Source organism: Eschrichtius robustus, chromosome 5 (genome assembly GCF_028021215.1).
Source record: "Eschrichtius robustus isolate mEscRob2 chromosome 5, mEscRob2.pri, whole genome shotgun sequence".
Taxonomy (NCBI): Eukaryota; Metazoa; Chordata; class Mammalia; order Artiodactyla; family Eschrichtiidae; genus Eschrichtius; species Eschrichtius robustus.
Window position 1 is genome coordinate 127,588,178 of NC_090828.1, and position 24,278 is coordinate 127,612,455.

Consider the following 24,278-nt stretch of genomic DNA (forward strand, 5'->3'; position numbering starts at 1 on the left):
TTTTCTATTTCTTCCTGGTTCAGTCTCGGCAGTTTGTGCATTTCTAAGAATCTGTCCATTCCTTCCAGGTTGTCCATTTTATTGGCATAGAGTTGCTTGTAGTAATCTCTCATGATCTTTTGTATTTCTGCAGTGTCAGTGGTTACTTCTCCTTTTTCATTTCTAATTCTATTGATCTGAGTCTTCTCCCTTTTTCTCTTGATGAGTCTGGCTAATGGTTTATCAATTTTGTTTATCTTCTCAAAGAACCAGCTTTTAGTTTCATTGATTTTTGCTATTGTTTCCTTCATTTCTTTTTCATTTATTTCTGACCTGATCTTTATAATTTCTTTCCTTCTGCTGGCTTTGGGGTTTTTTTGTTCTTCTTTCTCTAATTGCTTTAGGTGCAAGGTTAGGTTGTTTATTCGAGATGTTTCCTGTTTCTTGAGGTAGGCTTGTAGTGCTATAAACTTCCCTCTTAGCACTGCTTTTGCTGCGTCCCATAGGTTTTGGGTCGTCGTATCTCCATTGTCATTTGTTTCTAGGTATTTTTTGATTTCCCCTTTGATTTCTTCAGTGATCACTTCGTTATTAAGTAGTGTATTGTGTAGCCTCCATGTGTTTGTATTTTTTACAGATCTTTTCCTGTAATTGACATCTAGTCTCATAGCGTTGTGGTCGGAAAAGATACTTGATACGATTTCAATTTTCTTAAATTTACCAAGGCTTGATTTGTGACCCAAGATATGATCTATCCTGGAGAATGTTCCATGAGCACTTGAGAAAAATGTGTATTCTGTTGTTTTTGGGTGGAATGTCCTATAAATATCAATTAAGTCCATCTTGTTTAATGTATCATTTAAAGCTTGTGTTTCCTTATTTATTTTCATTTTGGATGATCTGTGCATTGGTGAAAGTGGGGTGTTAAAGTCCTCTACTATGATTGTGTTGCTGTCGATTTCCCCTTTTATGGCTGTTAGTATTTGCCTTATGTATTGAGGTGCTCCTATGTTGGGTGCATAAATATTTACAATTGTTATACCTTCCTCTTGGATCGATCCCTTGATCATTATATAGTGTCCTTCTTTGTCTCTTGTAATAGTCTTTATTTTAAAGTCTATTTTGTCTGATATGAGAATTGCTACTCCAGCTTTCTTTTGATTTCCATTTGCATGGAATATCTTTTTCCATCCCCTCACTTTCAGTCTGTATGTGTCTCTAGGTCTGAAGTGGGTCTCTTGTAGACAGCATATATATGGGTCTTGTTTTTGTATCCATTCAGCCAGCCTGTGTCTTTTGGTGGGAGCATTTAATCCATTCACATTGAAGGTAATTATCGATATGTATGTTCCTATTCCCATTTTCTTAAATGTTTTGGGTTTGTTATTGTAGGTGTTTTCCTTCTCTTGTGTTTCTTGCCTAGAGAAGTTCCTTTAGCATTTGTTGTAAAGCTGGCTTGGTGGTGCTGAACTCTCTCAGCTTTTGCTTGTCTGTAAAGGTCTTAATTTCTCCATCACATCTGAATGAGATCCTTGCTGGGTAGAGTAATCTTGGTTGTAGGTTTTTCTCCTTCATCACTTTAAGTATATCCTGCCACTCCCTTCTGGCTTGCAGAGTTTCTGCTGAACGATCAGATGTTAACCTTATGGGGATTCCCTTGTGTGTTATTTGTTGTTTTTCCCTTGCTGCTTTTAATATGTTTTCCTTATATTTAATTTTTGACAGTTTGATTAATATGTGTCTTGGCGTGTTTCTCCTTGGGTTTATCCTGTATGGAACTCTCTGTGCTTCCAGGACTTGGTTAACTATTTCCTTTCCCATATTAGGGAAGTTTTCAACTATAATCTCTTCAAATATTTTCTCAGTCCCTTTCTTTTTCTCTTCTTCTTCTGGGACCCTTATAATTCGAATGTTGGTGCGTTTAATGTTGTCCCAGAGGTCTCTGAGACTGTCCTCAGTTCTTTTCATTCTTTTTTCTTTATCCTGCTCTGCAGTAGTTATTTCCACCATTTTATCTTCCAGGTCACTTATCCTTTCTTCTGCCTCAGTTATTCTGCTATTGATCCCATCTAGAGTATTTTTAATTTTATTTATTGTGTTTTTCATCATTGCTTGGTTCCTCTTTAGTTCTTCTACGTCCTTGTTAAATGTTTCTTGCATTTTGTCTATTCTATTTCCAAGATTTTGGATCATCCTTATTATCATTATTCTGAATTCTTTTTCAGGTAGACTACCTATTTCCTCTTCATTTGTTAAGTCTGGTGTGTTTTGACCCTGCTCCTTCATCTGCTGTGTGTTTTTCTGTCATCTCATTTTGCTTATCTTACTGTGTTTGGGGTCTCCTTTTCACAGGCTGCAGGTTCGTAGTTCCCGTTGTTTTTGGTATCTGTCCCCAGTGGCTAAGGTTGGTTCAGTGGGTTGTGTAGGCTTCCTGGTGGAGGGAACTAGTGCCTGAGTTCTGATGGGTGAGGCTGGATCTTGTCTTTCTGGTGGGCACGTCCACGTCTGTTGGTGTATTTTGGGGTGTCTGTGGCCTTATTATGATTTTAGGCAGCCTCTGTGCTAATGGATGGGGCTGTGTTCTTGTCTTGCTAGTTGTTTGGCATAGGGTGTCCAGCACTGTAGCTTGCTGGTCGTTGAGTGAAGCTGGGTCTTGATGTTGAGATGGAGATCTCTGAGAGATTTTCGTCGTTTGGTATTACGTGGAGCTGGGAGGTTTCTTGTGGACCAGTGTCCTGAAGTTGGCTCTCCCACCTCAGAGGCACGGCCCTGATGCCTGGCTGGAGCACCAAGAGCCTTTTGTCCACACGGCTCAGAGTAAAAGGGAGAAAACATAGAAAGAAAGAAAGAAAGAGGCTATAATATAGTGAAGTAAAATAAAGCTATTATAAAGCAGTGCTATACAGACAAAATCTCACCCAGAAGCACATACATATACACTCACCAAAAAAAGGAAAAGGGGAAAAATTAATATATCCTGCTCCGAAAGTCCACCTCCTGAATTTGGGATGATTCGTTGTCTATTCAGGTATTCAACAGATGCAGGCACATCAAATTGTTTGTGGAGTTTTAATCCGCTGCTTCTGAGGCTGCTGGGAGAGATTTCCCCTTCTCTTCTCTGTTCGCACAGCTCCTGGGGTTCAGCTTTGGATTTGGACCCGCCTCTGCGTGTAGGTCGCCTGAGGGCGTCGCCCAGACAGAACGGGGTTAAAGGAGCAGCCGCTTCGGGGGCTCTGGCTCACTCAGGCCGCGGGGCGGGAACGGTTCGGAGGAGGCGGGGCGAGCCTGCGGCGTCAGAGGCGTTGTGACTTTGCAGCAGCCTGAGGCGCGCAGTGCGTTCTCCCGGGGAAGTTGTCCCCGGATCACGGGACCCTGGCAGTGGCGGGCTGCACAGGCTCCCGGGAGGGGCGGTGTGGATGTGACCTGTGCTCGCACACAGGCTTTTTGGAGGCGGCAGCAGCAGCCCCAGCGTCTCACGCCCGTCTCTGGGGTCCGCGCTGATCGCCGCGGCTCGCGCCCCTCTCTGGAGCTCGTTTAGGCGGCGCTCTGAATCCCCTCTCGTCGCGCACCAGGAAACAAAGAGGGAAGAAAAAGTCTCTTGCCTCTTCGGCAGCTGCAGACTTTTTCCCGGACTCCCTCCCGGCTAGCTGTGGTGCACTAACCCCTTCAGGCTGTGTTCACGCCGCCAGCCCCAGTCCTCTCCCTGCGATCCGACCGAAGCTGAGCCTCAGCTCCCAGCCCCGCCCGCCCCGGCGGGGGAGCAGACAAGCCTCTCGGGCTGGTGAATGCTGGTCGGCGCCGAGCCTCCGTGCGGGAATCTCTCCGCTTTGCCCTCCGCACCCCTGTGGCTGCGCTCTCCTCCGTGGCTCCGAAGCTTCCCCCCTCTGCCACCCGCAGTCTCTGCCTGCGAAGGGGCTTCCTAGGGCGTGGAAATCTTTCCTCCTTCACGGCTCCCTCCCACTGGTGCAGGTTCCGTCCCTATTCTTTTGTCTCTGTTATTTCTTTTTTCTCTTTTGCCCTACCCAAGTACGGGGGGAGTTTCTTGCCTTTTTGGAGGTCGGACGTTTTCTGCCAGCGTTCAGTGGGTGTTCTGTAGGAGCAGTTCCACGTGTAGATGTATTTCTACTGTATCTGTGGGAAGGAAGGTGATCTCTGCGTCTTACTCTTCCGCCATCTTCTCTCTGAATCTGTTCTTTTTTCTTAAGATTGCTTTGGCAATTTGTTGTCTTTGTGGTTCCATATAAATTTTACAATTATATGTTTTGTTCTGTGAAAAATGTCATGGGTATTCCGATAGGGATTCCATTAAATCTGTAGATTGCTTTGGATAATATGGGAATTTTAATGATATTAATTCTTCTGATCCACGAACATTGGATATCTTTCCATTTCTTTGTATCAGCTTCAGTTTTCTTCATCAATGTTTTATTGTTTTCACAGTATAGGTCTTTCACCTCCTTGGCTAAGTTTATTCCTAGGTATTATATTCATTTTGATGTGATTTTAAATGGGATTGTTTTCTTGCTTTCTCTTTCTGATAGTTCATAAGTAGTGTATAGAAAAGCAACAGATTTCTGTATATTATTCTTATATCCTGCAACCTTACTGAATTCATTTATTAGCGCTAAACTTTTTTGGTGGATACTTTAGGGTTTTCTATATATAGGCTCATGTCATCTGCAAATAGTGAGTTTTATTCCTTCCTTTCCAGTTTGGATGCCTTTTATTGCTTTTTCTTGTCTGATTGTTGTGGCTAGGACTTTCAATACTATGTTAAATATAAATGGTGAGTGTGGGCATCCTTGTCTTGTTCCTGATTTCAGATGAAGAGCTTTCAGCTTTTCACTGTTGAGCATGATGTTGGCTGTGGGTTTGTCATAAATAGCCTTGTTTAATGTTGAGATATGTTCCATCTACACATTCTATTCTTTATAAAAGAAATAGTAATTAAAGATTCATTTCATAGAGATAATCTTACATCTTTATACTATGTATACACTTACATATTAAGTAAAAAAAAAAAACAAATTCACATTGTAAGTTCTCTTTATTTGGAACAAAGCATTTATGTTTATAATCTCTCCTTCAGTTTAATACTAGTTTTACAATTCTGTGGCTTTCTTCTTTCTTATCATTTGTTATGTCCCATGATTTTTATATGTCCCTTATATATTAACATTTGAGATTTTATAAAATACAGTATAATTACAAATAGAAATATTACTTTTTTTTTTTTAACTTTTGGGTTTATTTATTTATTTATTTATTTATGGCTGTGTTGGGTCTTTGTTTCTGTGCGAGAGCTTTCTCTAGTTGCGGCAAGAGGGGGCCACTCCTCATCGCGGTGCACGGGCCTCTCATTATCGCGGCCTCTCTTGCTGCGGAGCACAGGCTCCAGATACGCAGGCTCAGTAATTGTGGCTCACGGGCCTAGTTGCTCCGCGGCATGTGGGATCTTCCCAGACCAGGGCTCGAACCCATGTCCCCTGCATTGGCAGGCAGATTCTCAACCACTGCACCACCAGGGAAGCCCCAGAAATATTATTCTTAATCTCCCTCATTGACATGTTTAAGAACAATATAGTGAAAACATGGTTGGAAAAAATATGTATAGTATATTGAGCTATCCGATATGACAGTCACTAGCCACATATAGCTATTTAAATTTATTTTAAATTAATTAAAATCATGTAAAATTAAAAACTCCATCTTTTAGTGACAACAGCCACATTTTAAACATTCAATATCCAAGTGTAACCAGTGGCTGCCACACCAGATGATGTTCATACAAAGCCTTTCCATTACCATAGGAAGTTCTTTTGCACAGTGCTGATATACATGTATATATAATAAAAATGAAAGTTTTCCTCCATATCACTCTGTACTCCTTTTTGAGGGTAACCATGTACATATTTCTGCTCATCAAAAATGACTCCAGAAATATGTCTGTGGGTCTTCTTACATCTGTACATAAACGATATATTTCAAAATATATGCACTCATGTGTGTGTGGGTATTTAATTTCAACAGCATGGATGGTCTCCCCTTTTCATCTACTTAATAATATGACCTGAAGGTCTTTTTATATGAATGCTTTTGTTTTTCTCTAATATCATTTAATGAGTACATAGAATTCCCTTGCATAATGCACTACCATATATTCATTTCTATTATATTCCTGTAAATACACTTGGCAACCATTTTTGAAATATATTTGTAGGCTAAATTCATAGCAGTACTATTGCTGGGTCAAAAGAAATGTCAATTTGAAATTTAATAGTATCAAATTGCATTAATCAGATCCACCAATAGTATATGATATTGCCTGTTAACCTACTCTGGCCATCACTAGTATTGCCAACATATTAACTAATATCAATTTGGCTGATGAAAAAATAATGAAATAATTGTTATATTGATAATTATTGTTATATTATAATTTTTATATTGTTTTATATATATATATAACAATATATATTGTTATATATAATATATATTGTTATAATAATAATTGTTATATTGATTTGCAATTATTTAATTATGAAGAGATTGAGCATTATCTTGTCATATGTACCTTGACAATTGGTTCATTTTTTTCTATGAATTCCTTTGCATAAACTTTTATAATTGGGACTTTGGAAGTGAGACCCATGTGCAGCAGCATTTCATCTTTACATATTTCTACTTAGCTTGAATCTCACTGGAATCATTCATTCACCACCATCTGCAAAGTCCAGTGAAAGATTTTTTTTGTATTTCAAATGTCTTATTAGACCTGTATCTATTATAAACTGGTGGAAGAAGGAACGAATAATGAGCGTTAGTGAAGGAGGAACAATGGGAGGATTTGTGAGTAAATGTCTGTAATGAACTCATTTAGCTTTAAATACCTATTTAATATAAGAAGAACCATCTGCCCTATAAAGTGTTGGAAATGTACCCCTTAATTTTTCCCTCAGTTTTCGAAGTGAAATAAAATTAATACTGAAAAAAAAAAAGAAGCGGGCAAACTAAAAACATTCTTCATGTCTTGGGCTTAATCTGACCTTTATCTGCCCATTTGAAAATGTGCAGAAAAAGGATTGATCTTAGCCTTCTATATATTTCATTAAAAAATATTGAAATCTTAACATTTCTGAGAAAGGGACAATGCAAGAAACAACTTTTGGCTTTGGGACACTAAAATGTAAAGATTAGTAAATGACAACTCAACTGAAACTAATTTGCCCTGGAAATGATTTTTATATCTATCCTTACATTTTTGGTGAACGTCTAACAGAGCTCCTAAGTGCAGCTGAAGAGACCCAGAAGTGTTTTCAACTGTGACTGTTAGATAAGAATAGAAGAACTGTTTTCTTACTTTAGAGCTGGAGATTTGGGCTCAAGACATTGGATCTGGAGGCAGCCCCTGATTGTTCCTTATTGTCATCCATTGGATTTGACGTGATTTTACAGGGCCTCTTTCTTTCCCTAGTTAAGCAGAAAGTTCTGTGCCACCAGGGAAGTAAATCTGAAGTTACTATTTTCTTTTACTATTGCCCTTTGCTTTGGCAGATAAGGGTCAGTTATAATATATCTGCTTATTAAATGGATAATGACAAATGAGAAGGAAATGGAGAATCAACTTCTTTATGAGTCCTGAGCAGGAGGAATAATAGTCTACCTGTTAATATACTCAAGAAACATTGATGTTCAGAGCTGAAAACCTGAGTCTTGTTATTCTTTGGTTTGGTTCAGATTCTTCCTCTGAATTGTCACATCCTATAATTTTTTTGTTTGTATCTTGTATCTATTATAATCTCATGTTAAAATTAGAGTACACAGACAGATATTTTAGCATAGTAAAGAATGCCAAGTGGTAAATGATAAAGGCATGGTGAAAAGCATTAGTTAACTGAAAAATATTAGTGTGTAATTAATATAAAAAAACTCCAATTTTATTGAAAAATAAGCAGAAGATTTAAATACACTGTTCACAAAAGAAACACATCATTGATAAACAAATAAACAAATGCTTCACATAATTTACAAACAGAAAAATGATAGTCAACAAAGAGATAGTATTTTGCACCTATCCCACTGGCAAAGTTTAACTCTGACATTACCAAGAACTGGAAAGAATGTGGAGAACAGGACTTCTTACACATTGCTAGCAGGAATGAAATTTGTGTTTTTACTTTGGGTAACAGTTTGTCATTTTGTGTGAAGTAGAACATTCACACACCCTACAACCCACAAATTTCTCCCTAGATATATACACCTTATGAAAATGGTTGCACATGTGCATCAGGAAAGAAGAACACAAAAGTTTATTCAGTCATAGTTGCAAACAACTGCTGTTCTCCTCAACTGAGCTTAGGATCTATTAATAGACATTTCTGATAAAGTGAACAATAAAGAATGACCTTTAGCTTTGGACCATTAAAATGCAAGTTTAGTAAATGACAACTCAACATTTAAACTAATTTGCTCTGGAAATTATTTTTTTATATCCTTGGGTTTCTGGTGAATGTCTAACTCAGTTTGGTTAGGTATATGTTCGCCTAAATGACATATTTAGTTGGTTTGAACTTTTAATAGAGGAACTGGGTTGTCCATGATCTTCATATATGTCCTTTTATCACAGCATTCTGTTACTGATTCATGCATATTTACATTTAGTTGTAGCTCACTAATTTTTGTAGGATATTCCATACTTTTATGTTATTTTCACATTATTGTATGGTTTGTCATTATTTTCATAGATTACAGCATATTTGTTGTTTATCTGATATTCAAGTTTAACTGGGCATGTTATATTTTTATTGGCTAAATTTATTACAAATGACACTCTGTCAAGAGACAAAATTTATTATTAATCTAATTCTGTGCATCCAAGGTCCATTAAGATGAAAACAACAAATAAATATTATACTTTTTATATAAATAGTTTTATCAAAGATAAAAATAAGAGAGAAGAAAGTAGATATCTAACCTGATATTATTGAAGAATATACCAGAATTTATTAAATATCAACAAATAAGTTTCTTTTTAGTTACTAACCTATGTTCTCTCTTGTTCTTTGGGATTATCAATGGTAATGCTAAACTAATGATGTCATACCAACTTTAAATGGGTCTTTGATCCATAAGAAAAATCGATCACCTGTCAACCAAAATTTATTCTTTACAGCACTAGTATTTTCCTATTTTCCCCTCATTTTTAAAGAAGATTCAGCCAGGTTAAATTTTTTTATGAAGCAATATTGGTCATTATATTTTCTCTTCTTTTTAAAAATATGAAAATTTCAAAGTTCTTGGTAGCCGATTCCTGGCCTATGAGAGATATAAAATCACATTACTGACACAAATTCTTGAAATGTCCATATCATGTTTTAAAATAGTAACTCTATTAATTAGGTTTTCTCTCTAATATTTATCTGATGGAATATCATTGCAAAAATGTACTTAAGTAATTTGCTACTGGAAAAATCCAGTCAACCTATCTGATAAGCATTGTATTGACCAAATTATATTAGGCCATGATTAGGAAAACTACCCAGAAATTCTAATGTGATATTTTTTGGACTTTCATAACTTTTAATTTCTTTCTATATGCTGTATTTTTTAGCATATTACATTTAGTGCATTACATTCTTTACCTGAATGTAATAACACCATTTAAGATAAATTATGTTTGAAATATTGTGATTAGAAAACATTAAGACAATTTGAAGAATCAGAGTAGCGTAACTGAACTTCAAAGGAATAATTTGTGTAAGTATGCAGTTTACAATATTCCTTAACTTCCTTCTCCAGCCTAAGCTTTCCTAATTTGTTGTATTTTTGAGTGCAGAAATACTGACATTCTTCTCAAAGTCATCTTGTTGGCCCTTTTTTTAAAGTTATTAATAGAATTCAGAGACCATTAGTTTTACCTTCTATTAAAAATAAAAATTGTTTTTTAAATGTTTTAGTGTATGGACTATGATCCAAATCAATAAAATATTAATTTGACCATTCACATTTATTGAGCAATAAAGATATATGTGAGGCATTCTACATGAGTTAGTAAGTACTGATTTAATAGTCTTAAAAACTACCTACTTGCACCATGGCATTTTCTGCCTTGAGTTTTTTAATAAAATATTCTAGAATCAATAAAATACATGGTGCCAAGAAAAAAAAAATAGAGACGATCTATTATGTTTATACAACATGAATGTCCTAGGTATCACGAAGTAATATAATATAAACACTATACTAATTAATTGGGTAGCTACAAAAAGAGAACATTAAAAAAAATACAATAAAAGGTCTGATATTAAAAAAATCTTTGCATATAAACACAGTTATGGCTATAACAAACAAACATGGCTTTATTTAGAGCTGCAAGATAAAAATAAAACAATCTCAAACATGGCTTTATTTAGAGCTGCAAGATAAAAAAAAAACAGTCTCTCTGCCTCTTCCTTGTTTCTTTCATTTGAAGCCAGATAGAGAAAGAGAGTGCATCTTTGGTATTACTTAATAGACTGCAATTTGGTTTGCCTTCTTTTCTGCCTTCTTTCGACCTTCTTTTCCTTTTTTATCAATTGTGTAGTAACCATTTCCCTCCTGCCATCCACTTAAGGTCAACTGGCTTTTTAAAATCTTTCCTCATGCTTATTTCATGATTATTTATAGACTGCATTGTAAAAGAAGCTTATTGACAATATATACTTAATCACATACTTGAAAAAATAATATTTTATTTTTCTAGAATAATAGATGACTTTTCTAAACATTTTTTGTCAGTTATCAATAAGCTAAAAATTAGATTAGGTAATGAGGGAAATTATAGCCAAATAAATTAAACATAAGGTGTGTGTGTGTGTGTGTGTGTGTGTGTGTGTGTGTGTGTGTGTGTGTGTAGGATTTTGGTTGGGTGAGGTGGAGAGAGCAGGAAAAAAAGACCATAGTGTCCTCAAAGACCTACTTTCTTGTTTTCGTCATTCTATCTCTGTTGAAAATGTACCCACCTACACTTTAAGACTTAGCGGATTCTCCAACTCAAGTTCTTGGACCAGTAATTTTTTTTTTTTTTTGTAATAGAGGTGCCTATACATATTTTTATCACCAGCATGTTACAAGATCTAGAATAATACTCACCTGAATTGTACTGTTCTTATGCATCTGTCATTTCTCAATCTGAAGGCAACCAAGTCTTCCACCAGCTTTTGTTTATTTTAATCCAATCTCTTGTTCTTCTCCTCTTGCTCATTCTTTTTTCAGCCTTAAGTCATACAAATGCATATTTTATATGTTCTGGCACTTCTGAAATTTACGTTTGTGTTTAATGATTTCTTGCTATGATATTCAATATCAGACATCTTGGAATACCATCATTATCTAGTTTTACCTCTAGTTATAATATTTCTGAGAAGAATGAATCATTGCAATGGAGCCTCTTAATAGGGGCATTACTGTGGCAATAGATGTAAATTGAAGTTCCAAACAACCCAGAAGAGCAATAATGGAAGTGATCAGTGGTTAAATGAACTGCACGTATAATTGTATACATATGACTCAGACGAATCACTTGCACTGAAAAGGACAGAGAAGGCTTAAAGAGGGAGAATTAGAATGGTATTTGAGAGAAATACAGCTTGAATAAAGAGCAGGGAGAGGTGAAGTTATTATGGCAGGTGGAGCACGTTTACTTATAAAAGTAATCGTAAACATTACTCATAATAACTGCATTGTTACTGATCCACTCATAGTAGAACATGTTGTTTGAGAGGTTTGTTTTTTTTTAATTAATTTATTTAGTTATTTATTTTTGGCTGTGTTGGGTCTTCGTTTCTGTGCGAGGGCTTTCTCTAGTTGTGGCAAGTGGGGGCCACTCTTCATCGCGGTGCGCGGGCCTCTCACTATCGCGGCCTCTCTTGTTGCGGAGCACAGGCTCCAGACGCGCAGGCTCAGTAGTTGTGGCTCACGGGCCCAGTTGCTCCGCGGCATGTGGGATCTTCCTAGACCAGGGCTCGAACCCGTGTCCCCTGCATTGGCAGGCAGATTCTCAACCACTGCGCCACCAGGGAAGACCGGTTTGAGAGGTTTTGCTCCTTTTATCTGATGAGAATGAATTTACATTGAATGTAAACTTTCATCTAATACTCCATAAAATCCCAGATATCTCTCTTAAACTCCAGGCTTATGTACAAAAAGCTTGAATATCCCCTATTGGATATATCCCACTAGGATTAAAACCATAGCATATCTAAAATTGGTATGTCTAAAATTTTCCTCAAAATATGCCTGTTTTTTGCTTTTTCCCAAGTTTGGTTGCAGTAGCAACATTTACCCAGTGATAAAAACGTGAAAACCCAAAATTGTTTTGTACACTTTCTTCTTTCTCAGTCTTCAGATCTAATCAATAAATTCTTTTGTTTTTATCAGCAATCTCCCTTGCAGATGTACCCTCCTGCCTATGCCCTTGCATCTTTCTTAACTTCTTGACATTGCTTGTCTAGATTGTCATGAGAGCTTCTTACCAGATCTCATTGACCTCAGGATGTCATCAGATCCAACTCACCCAACTGCCAGAGGAATCATTCTAAATTCACATCTGATTCTGTTGCTTCCTTGGCTTTAAATTTCACCATTCATGAAAACAGTGATTAGCTCTGCCATATTCATGTTGGTAATAATACACCTATAATGTTAATGCTAAGCCATGGGGCTAGCCCCACCTCTCTGGGAATCTTTTAAAACTACATGTACATTTTTAAAGGTTGTTCTCATAATGCAGTCTATAATTTCATTTAATTGGAAAACGTGGGATCATGAAGTTTTCACATTACCACCAAGTATATGAAAAATATACCACCTGTTTTTTAAATCTCATAGCATTGTTTCCGCCCCCCCCCCAACCCTTAACCTTATGGCAATTTTTGCTTTACCAAAATTAAGCAAACTAGCAGCCCCTAGGCAGAATCTGGTACACATATATGTTTCAAAGTATCTGGCTATAATTTAAGAATCATGAGATTGTAAATTAACAGCTTGATTTCCAGCTTATCTTGAAAAAAATTGGAGAGTTAGAAATACTGTATATAATTTCCTATAAGATAATGATTATTTGAAGGTGAGGGGCTACTGCCCCCTTTTGACAGCCTGAGAAAGGCAGAGAAACACAGTGCCTGTCTTATCCTGCCGAATATGAGATGGGAAAGATTCTAGTGACTTTGTTTTTCGACTTCGTAGCACCTTCAGTGTTTACCATGGTGTTCATCTTATTTTGAATGTTCAATAAGTTAGTTTTGGTATAGTTGAATGATACATACAAATGAGGTGCTACAAAATCTTGCCAAGCTGCCTGAAAGCATGCATTTGTTTCTCAACTTGATCAAATGTCTTGTCTCCCTTGTTAATTTGTTTAGTTAACCACCTGCATGTTTGTTTCCTGTTTATCCCACCTTACTTGGCTTTAATCGAATGTTCCTACCTGGCAGAGTTCATGCATTTTAATGCCCTTTGTTCAAAAATGCATTAGTAAGCATCATTGCTGAATAATACCGATAAACACATGTAGAAAATATTTCTGCATCCTTTTATTACAATAGTAATTAAGTGATTAAATATGTAGGTAACATAATAGCATTATTGGCAATAATAGACTTCCCAAAACAATAATTTGAGGCCATATCAAGTTGAGACTCAACTGGAACTATATTAATGTCTGTAATTAGGGTCAATGTAGACCAAGGGGTCTCCGGTGGCTGCTAGGAAGGATTAATCACCCAGATGCAACAGATTAATGACTTAGGTTAAGAGGGATTTGCCTGAGACTTCCCACGCCCCTTGACTAAGCGGCAAGGATGTGTTTCTTATACGTGTATCATTAGCAAGTCTCTTTGCAGCACAACTCTAAGTTCGAAGTTTCAGCAGCTTGGGCCTCTGAAAAGGTATTTGGAAAGTTTCCCAGGTTGTATGCTGCAGAAGCTGAAGGCAGTATAGTGATAATGAATAAAGTGCCAGACTGGATAACTGTAGGAACTGTAAAAGATACTAAAAGGTCGTTACCAGAGGCTCAGATGCACCTGTGAACTTGTGAAGTTAATTTGCGTGAGCTACATTCCATGAGAGCGGATGGGGACAAGGAGGGTGAGATTTTCGTTAAATAATTCGGACTTCAGACAGGGTAGCTCTCTAAAAAAAGAGAGAGAGAGAGAAAGAGAGAAAGAGAGAGGAAAGAGGAAGGGAGGAAGGAAAGAAGGAGGGAAGGAAGGGAGGAAGGGAGGAAGAGAGGAAGGGAGAAAAGAATCTCCTGTTGGCATAGGGCTTATGAAAGGAGTTCCTCCTGCATTCTTTCATTATGTATACTTCTCTGTGACTTTGACAAAAGTTTAAGAACTGTATTATTAGAGTTTTCTTATTTCCATAGGACTGGAATGATGGCATTGCCCTTTTAACCAATTTTTAAATAACAATAAACCTCCTCTTGTGTAACAATATACCTCCTGATACTGCAATGTGCAATGCTGAGAGAGAGGACCTTGTGTTCTATATGTCACCCTAAATCCCACACAGGCTAATACCTATCAAGTTTCAATATACAATAAGTTAATGAGAAAAAAAGAAAGGATTAGAATGAAGATACCTCCCTCACAGCTTTGTCACGGGGCGGGAGGTGGGGGAATTATTGAGAACCACAGAATTCTAAGCAAGTTCAGAGCTTATGACAGATGATAGATCAATGGTAGCCCTACTGCTGTGATTGTTGTTTGTTGTTGTTATTTTCATTATTATTGAAGTGGCTTTTCGAAAAAATGAAAAACAAATTCCTTGAGGTGAATTATTGCCAGTGATTATTCTTATCGTCTTCTAAGTGGATGGTACAAGATGGATGTATGCAGGCAACACCTCTTCTAAATCAACGTTACCATGTACAAGTATTTTCTCCCAGAGTACTCCATTCTCTTGCATATCTGGCTCAGAAATGAACAGACTGTGCTATTTCAACAACAGTTCTCTGGGTGACTTAACAATTCAATTCATTCTGATACTAACTACTCAGAGTTTAGTGAAGACGCCACGGGTTAAGGACTCAGTGCCTGCCCTCATTTCAGATACCAGCTTCAAGTCCTGAGACCCCAGGCTACTTGCATTTTTATCGGACTTGGTTTACAGATTTGGTGGTTCTCACAATCTCCCTTCAGGTTTGATAATTTGCTAGAATGACACAGAAAGAACTATACTTACGATTACTGGTTTATTATAAAGAATACAGATGAAAAGCCAGATGAAGAGGTAAATAGGGTGAATGGAGAAGGGTGCTAAGTACAGTCTCTGTCTCGGTGGAGTTGGGATATGTCCCCTCCAGCTACACTGATATGTTTACTAACAAGGAAGTTTCTGCAAATCTCATGGTTCAGAGGTTTTCTACTGAGGTTTTGTTACCTAGGCCTGATTGATTAAATCATCGGCCACGAGCTTGAACTTCAGCTTCAGTCCCACCACCCTCCCTGACCTCCAGGTAGGGTTCAAAGTTCTTGCTCTCTAATCAGGTGGCTGGTTCTTCTCCAGAAGCTATCTTGCCACTCTCCCCCCACCCCCAATCCTGGAGTCATCTCATTAACATAAACTGTGTGTGGTCAAAGAGGGCTAGTTATTAATTAACAAAAGACCCTTCTATCTATCGCTCAGGAAATTCCAAGCATTTTAGAAGCTCTGTGCCAGGAACCAGGGAAAAAGACCAAATATATTTTTTATTATACCATGCAAACTTTGCCAGATATTGGTTCTTCTGAGTTTCCTATCCTTTCCATGGTCTTTGGGAATTTCTAAGTACTAAAACCTTGACTTCACCCTTTTCTGTTTTTCTTGGAGACCAGTGTTGTTGAAACTGCCCAGACATAAAATGTATACAATTATTTATACCTGTATTTCTCTGCAAAAACCATACAAATTAGTTTGCTTAAAATCCATGTACAGTTTATTTTATTTTTTTGTTTGCGTTTTGTAGGCTTTTGATGCAGCAACTCAATTTGCTTGCCTTCTCTTTAGATATGAAATTACATGTAATCTCTATCCCAAATAAACCCATTTTCCCACTCTCAATGTATTTATCCTTCACTTTATGTTCAAGTCTTTCTAACATTGGATTTATTCAGTGGTAAAATAAAAAGCTCAAAATTAAACATGTATAGTGCATTTGTTTAATTTCTATACCATATATATATATTGAGTATAATCAATTATGTATTTGTGTTTTAATCTGCCTCACTCTGGGAGTTTCCTTTAAGGAGATTTTGTCTTTAACATATGCCTTTTTAAAAATATAAATATACAACCTGTGAAAAAACAAAAGTGCAGAGACAGGAAATCATGACACCACAGAATGCCACTATTTCTTTTCCTTTTGATTAATCCAACATGCAAATATAAAAGCATTTTGGTTACTTAAGAAGTTCAATGATGTTTTGCTTTTTTATTCTTATAAATGAAAATATTAACTTAGTCTTTAAGTGATAACATGTAGGGGAGATACGTTAGCAAAATTTTTCTTAATGAAGTGTCTAATATAGCCTCTCCAAGTTTCTATATCCATCTGTAAGGTCATACATATGAACATGCCTGTGAATACTTATAATCCGAATGAGAAAGCCTATTTTACAATGTTATGAGGAGAATGGACATCTTTTTTTATACTTACATATCCAAATGCATGTTAATCTTTCTGTTATTAAGCTCTTTAAAATAATTGTTTCTTTTTATTTCTAGGTAACCTTCAAAGCATCAAGACATTCAGTTTCACCAGATTTAAAATATGTTCTTCTGGCATATGATGTCAAACAGGTAAAGGAGTGATCTTTGAAAAAAATTTTTTCGTTGTGTTGCATTCAAGTGACAGTTTATAGTTTTCCTTGGTCATCATCTACTCAACTAGAGAAAATTTGACATATCCAGTAGGTGCAGGTGAATACTGATAACCGATATTGCGCAAGAGAGTTTTGGCAACAATGTCCTTTCTTCCACACCCAGCTAGCAAATAACTGGAACAATCTGCTAGGTGCCTGTGCTGGTCCAAGTCCATCTCTTTTAGAGGAGAGTGTGGCAGAGCTTAGCAAATCCAAAAAATGGGGGCTTTTGACAATTCCAGGATAAGCCTTAATATCTGCTTGTGTTGTGTGTATATGTAGATTAAGGGGTTTCCTAATGGCTGTGCCTGAGCTGCAGTGTGTATTGTGGGAAGAGCTGGTGAAAACATTGATTCAGTTTATGGTCAATGGATTCTTTGTTGGTTTTTGAGCATAAGCCTTGTGGTTGTAGAAATTTCTAAAAGTGGGGCAAGGCAAAGAATCAATTCTGAACAAATAAAGTGTTCTAATTGCAATTAGTGTTTCATTATTCCATGTCAGCTCTATAGCACAGTTAGAGCAATATGTATGGTTGTGGAGTATTTTTACTCAGATATAATTTGCACTGTTAAAAAGCAAAGTAAATGTTGAAAAGGCAGTTCAGCAGATTAACTTCTGTAGAAAATAAATGATTTTGGAAATTATTCAAGAATGTTTTGTGTGCTTTAAGGCAGACAATAAAAATTTATAGACTTAAAGCAGGAAGCCTCATATAATGCGTTGAAACCCTTCGAGCACATGAAATTTTACTGTTCAAAGAACCTTCTACTTGATGGTTTTAGTCTTTTGAAATCTACATGTGTTATATTTTTAGACAGGTTTATATTTCTTATTTAAAATAATTAATTTACACTACAAAAGGCGGGGGAGACTGTAATCAAAGACATCTTTTTCCTGTTATAAATTTTGGCCCTTTTCCTTTACCTTTGTTCTGTGTTCTCTCTACTCATTGAGATTTTGAAAAACATGTAATAGTAGGAAAAGTGCTTGAGCTTTATAACCAAACTATTACGCATCCTCTAGTTTTTAAAACAATATTTATCTAAAGAGTTTTAACTTAAAATGACTGCTACATTAAAATGATAATAAACTTTTAAAAAAATCAGGTTTCAGTAGCTACAATTTGTTTTATTCTGTTTCATTGATCTATGTGTCTGTTCTTCTGCTAGTTCCACATAGTCTTCGCTTATTTTGGATATTTTACATAAGTGGAATCATCCAGTATATGACTGTTGTCTGGCTTCTTTCACTTAGTGTAATGCTTTTTAGATTTATCCACATTATAATATGTATCAGTACTTCGTTCCTTTTTTATGGTTGAATACTATTTCATTGTATGTATGTACTACATTTATTCATTTATCCATTGAAGGATACTTGGGTTTTTTCCACCTTTTGGCTGTTATGAATAGTGTTGTTGTAAACATTTGTGCACAAGCATTTTTTTGAGTACCTGTTTTCAACTTTGGAGATAAATATCGAGGTGTGGAATTGCTGGGTAATATGATAATTCTATGTTTATCTTTTTGAGAAACCACCAAACCACTTTCTAAAATGGCTGCACCATTTTACATTCCCACAGGCAATGTGCAAGTGTTTCAGTTTCTCTGTATCCTCACCAACAGTTGTTATTTTCCATTCTTCTTATTGTAGCTATCCTAATGTATATGAATTGATATCTCATTGTGGTTTTGGTGTATACCTCCCTAATTAGACTAATGATGTTAAGCATATTTTCATATGTTTGTTGGCCTTCTGTGTTTCTTCTTTGGAGAAATGTCTATTCAAGTCCATTGTGTTTGTTTTCTTTTTCTTTTTGTAGTTGAGTTTGAGAGCTGTTTAGATATTCTGGATAGAAGACCCTTATCAAATATATGATTTACAAATATTTTTTTCCACTCAGTAGATTGTCTTTTCACTTTTTTGATAATGTCCTTTGGTGCATAAATTTTTAAAATTCTGATGAAGTATGATTTATCTATTTTTGTCTCTTGTTACTCATGCTTTTGGTACCATATCTAAGAATACATTGCCAAATTCAAGGTCATGAAGTTGTACCCTTATGATTTCTTCTAAGAGTTTTATAGTTTCAGTTCTTATATTTAGGTTGTTGATATATTTTGAATTATTACTTTTTATTGTTTGAGATAGCCTTAAAAATGTTTTAAGGCTCCTGTTATATATTGAAAAACTGTTCCAAAATGGTTTTGTTGGTTTATACTGCCCTTAGGCAATGCATAGCCTGTTATATTGACATATATACACTACCATGTGTAAAATAGATAGCTAGTGGGAAGCAGCCGCATAGCACAGGGAGATCAGCTTGGCACTTTGTGACCACCTAGAGGGGTGGGATGGGGAGGGTGGGAGGGAGGCTCAAGAGGGAGGAGATATGGGGATATATGTATATGTATAGCTGATTCACTTTGTTGTACAGCAGAAACTAACACACCATTGTAAAGCAATTATAGTCCAATAAAGATAAAAAAACAGTAATTATTAAATTGTTAGATTATATATAGCCTAACTACTAATTGAATGCATACACAACCCCCCACACACACATCACACACATACACACAAGTATTAGTTTTATATTACTATGTAATAAATTACCCCAAACTTAGTGACTTAAAAAAAAAAAAATTACTGTTGTTCACAGTTTGTGTGTATCAGGAATTTGGGATTGGCTTAAGTGAGAGGTTCTGGCTTTAATGGTGTTGCAATCAGGTATCAGCTGGGGCTGCAGTCATCTGACAGCTTGACTGAGGCTGGAGGATAGACTTCCAAGGTAGATCTCTCACATGGATGGGTAATTGGTGCTTGCTGATGTCATGAGGCCTCAGGTTTCTCCACATGAAACTCTCTACAGTGCTACTTGAGTGTCCTCATAACATGGTACTTGGATTATCCCAGAGTGAGTAACGCAGAGGATAAAGATGGAGGTTTCAGTGCCTTGCCTGATCTCTCTTTGGAAGTAACCTGTTATTTTCACCATGTATGTATATATTTTTGTCACACAAGTCAGCTCTAATTCAGTGTTGGAGGGGGCTACCAGAGGGTGAGGATTTGGGGAGACCATCTTAGAGGCTGACTAACATAGTCCCCAAATGTTTCATATTCATCCTATGTGAAGTATACTCAAGGCCCCCCAAATTTTTATCCATTACAGTCCAGCATTTTAATCAAGCAGATCAATCTCCTAAGGCATGGTTTCTTGACTATAGTCCCTTAAGTATATTTATATATTCATATATAAAATTAAATATGCTCAATACATATCCATATGTTTGTATCCATATAAATACTATAAAGATACATATATATTTTAATATGCATTTAAATACCAATTTGTTATTCTCAGGGGTTTTTTTTTAGTTTGATTGTAACATTTATTTACTCCATTCATTTATCTTTTGTAGTCTTAGTATTTTTTTAAACATTTATGTGTATAATTCAGTCATTAGTTTTATTGTCCTTTCTTTAAACATATCACTAATTTTTTGGTTTTAATTATTTTTTGACTTGGAGAAATTTTGAATTTTGTGAATTTTTATCTTTCACTTTGTTGTGTTTATTTTTGTTTTAGGCTTAGAGAAATGCCCACCAATATGACAAATATAAACTTGTATTTTTTTTAATTTTTATATATTTTATGCATAAACATTCATTCTATTTTAGTTGCAATTGTTTATGGTGATAAGTGATCAAAACCTCTCTTTCTAATGATCGTCGTAATAAAAAGACCTATCTTTCATATGAGTGAATGTAATCATGCGCAGTCTTTGGAGGGGCAAGACTCCAAAGGGACATTTTTGATGTATTATTGGAAAACGACCCAACACAATAAACTGTTTCATGAATGCCATACCTGTCCTCAGTTTTCCCATGACTATAATGAAGAGGGAAGAAATATGAATGCTTCTCAAACTTACTCAGATTTACTGTCCTGAAAAATTTCCTGGTCATGTGATAATAATCCTGCCTCTGAGATCCTGTGCAAGAGCCACTATACAGGATCTAGCACTGTTATTTTGGAGTCAGAGGAGCTTGCTGGGGAGAGCTAATTTAGTTTTATTTCCCTACTGATGTTCTCAATTTGAATCAAATATCAATAATTTAGTGTAGGCCAAATTTAGAAAGTGTCTTTTAGGTCAACAACTGAGTTCTCCTGTGTGTAACCTGTGGGCTACCAATGTTGAATCACGGTAATCTGTGGGCTACCAATGTTGAATCACGCTAATCTGTGGGCTACCAATGTTGAATCACGCTAATCTGTGGGCTACCAATGTTGAATCACGCTAATCTGTGGGCTACCAATGTTGAATCACGCTAATCTGTGGGCTACCAATGTTGAATCACGCTAATCTGTGGGTTACCAATGTTGAAATGCTTTATTCAGAGCTTAAGTTGGCATCATCATCGTGTCTAAGCTATGAAGAGTATGATTCTGACTTTTTTCTTAGCTTTATTTTTATTTTTTTCTTAGCTTATACTATTTTTTTCTTAGCTTATACTATTTTAACAAACACTACAATGATCTGCAATTATAGTACAGTAAGTTCCCTACAGTAAGTTCCATTCCGAGAGTCCAATTTGTTCATAAGTCCAACAAATTTAGCCTAGGTACTCAACTAACACAATCGGCTATATGGTACTGTACTGTAATATGTTTATAATACTTTTCACACAAATAATACATAAAAAACAAACACAAAAAATAAAGAAAACATTTTTAATCTTACAGCACAGTACCTTGAAAAGTACAATAGTACAGTACAACAGCTGGCATCCAGGGGCTGGCATCGAGTGAACAGGCAAGAAGAGTTACTGACTGGAGGAGGGAGAGGAGGTGGGAGATGGTAGAGCTGAAGGATCATCAGCAATAGGAGATGGAGGGCAAGCTGCAATGTCACTCACGCCTGACGTGGATGGCACAGGTTCTGGTTCCTTGCTGGATTCAATTCTATCTACCCTCTTGAAAAAACAATCCAGTGATATCTGGGTAGTAGCTCTTTTTTTCTCGTCATAGATGACAGGGTAGCACTGGATTGTATTCTCAACAGCTGCTGCAACCTTCATGTACCGTTCTACATTTGGGTATGGCTCAAAAACTCACAGTGCTTCCTCAAATAAAGAAAATCCCCTTGCCATTTCCTGCGTCCTGAATCTCTTCGGTTCTTCAGTTACTTCTTCCTCTTGTCCCTCTTTGTCTTTTCTCTGGGCCTCCAATTCCTGCTGCTTCTTTGCAGTACCAGCTACATCACCACTGCTTTTATGCCTGCTTCCAGACATCCTGGGCTTCAAATAAAGATACTGTTCTACTGTACTCTATACAGTACTATAAGTACACAAAAGCACAACCACTTGTAGAGGATGCATGCACACGACAATGTACACCAGACACATGAACTAACTTAACGTGATTGGACATGGAAATGCATGTTAGCATCTTTGAAAGTTCACAGCTTGAAGGTTCTTATGTAGGGTACTAACTGTATCCATAGTCATAAAGCAATTATGATTACTAATATAGGGTTATGGACAGTTTTTGAAGATTCTGTATCAGGAGTTGCAAGGCAAGTAAATCATGGAAACTATAAGCCAATAATTTTTTAGTCCTCTGCAAAGAAGCCAAAAGAATATTCATTTTTGTATCCATGTCAATTTTATTGAACTTAGGCTGAATCTTTTCTGTTGAGATGTACAACTATTAATTAATTCTAATATGATTAATATGAAGACTATTTCCCCCATGCAAATTATTTGTGTTCTACAGCATCAAAAAGGTAATCTGAACAAAGTGAGAAGTTGCTTTTCTTTTTCTGTCCAGATTAATGTTTCTCATATTTTGAGCCTATAGCATGGTTCCTAGGTTGTTGGCTCCGCAGAATTTGAGAATGTTTTGTGCTTGTTGTCTGCAGGAATCTGTGGACAGATCAAGGTAAATGATATTCTCCTGTAAGACTCTTACAGTGTGGTAAAGGCTCTGGGATACATATTCCGCCAACTTATTACAAGGGAAAAAGAGGTAGATAAGTGGGGGAAAGAGGAAGAAAAGATCGTTTATGATTGGAAGGAAAGATGAGTCTTCCTGTAGGGAGGTAGAGACTGCTGCAGGGGCACTTTGGGGATGATCTTGTGATCCTTAAGACTGTAAGAGTGATATTTATTCTGTTTGCTGCAAAAGGAGAAGTCTGCTGGCAATGGTAGAGCTTAAGCCTGGCTGCCCCTGCTGAAGTGCTTTGCTTGCGGCTGGGAAGCTTCCTGATAGTTTGTTTTTTTATGCCCAGACTACTTGTCACAATTGCAGGAACTGTCAGACCCTTGTAGGCATATCACTTGGTGACCCTGTTTACACAGAAGCTGACACCAAAGCAAAGCAAACTTCAAAACCTCCAGGTGATGTCCCAGAAATGCTGGAGAAAGGAGCAGGAAATAAGAGAATCTTTACCATTTTTCTCTTTTTTTAAAAGAAGATATTAAACTTGCATAATCAAAGGGAAAATAAATAAACAAAACCAAAATAAATCTCACCTCATATATCCAGATTGTTGAGTTTATCCAACTATTTTTTAGGATGTAACAATATTTGAGAGAAGTATTTCTAAAATAAATGGCATATTTTCTGCATTATTAGACCAAGGAAAGAGAACTCACTAAATGCTTTTCTCCTTGGCTCATGGCTATCATTACGAACACTGATTACTCTGCAATAACTCAGCAGGCGTTTTCCTGCCTGGTTTCTTGCATCTATGTCCTTGTCCGAAGGATGGGGTACAGAAGAATGAAGAGCCTGGAGAGAAAGGCAAGTACTGTATGGTATCACATATATGTAGAATTTAAAAAATACAAACTTGTTAAAACAGAATAAAATGGTGGTTACCAGGGGATGGCGGGTAGGGGAACAGGACAGATGTTATTTTAGGGGACAAACTTACAAGGAGTAGTAAACAAGCGCTAGAAATTATAATGCACAGTACAGTGAATATAGACAACAGTACTGTATGATAATCATCAAACTTGCTGAGACTAAAAATTATTGCAGATACCTAAAAAGAAAGTGTAATTACGTAACGTGATAGAGATGCTAATTATTGCTAGAGTGGCAGTCATATTACAATATATAAATGAACATGTACACATTAAACTTATACAATGTTATAGATCAAAATATATTTCAATTTATAAAAATGGGGGAATAATGTGCTTGAGTCATCTCTTGTTGGAAGGAATGTCATAGCCCAGGTTCCCTTCAATCACTCCTCTTCCTTTTAATCAGTTTCCCACACTCAAGCTAAGCTGATCTTAAAAAAAAAAAATCTGATTGTCATCCTCTGTTTAAAATCTTCCTAAGGCTTCTTGGGATAAAGAAATCATAACAGCCTACAAGGCCCTGCCTGCCATTTTACCCTCACC

General features: G+C 36.5%; 1 protein-coding gene across 2 annotated transcripts in view; it reads left to right on the forward strand.

Moving 5' to 3' along the window:
- The window catches only part of DPP10 (dipeptidyl peptidase like 10), a 707,501-nt gene that overhangs the window by 377,314 nt on the left and 305,909 nt on the right, over window positions 1-24,278 (forward strand). The window contains exon 5 of one of the 2 annotated variants that reach the window (XM_068544007.1): window positions 16,723-16,805. In XM_068544007.1, coding sequence (XP_068400108.1) covers window positions 16,723-16,805 — 83 coding nt within the window. The remainder of the gene's footprint in view (window positions 1-16,722; window positions 16,806-24,278) is intronic. The other variant, XM_068544008.1, reaches the window with a different exon arrangement.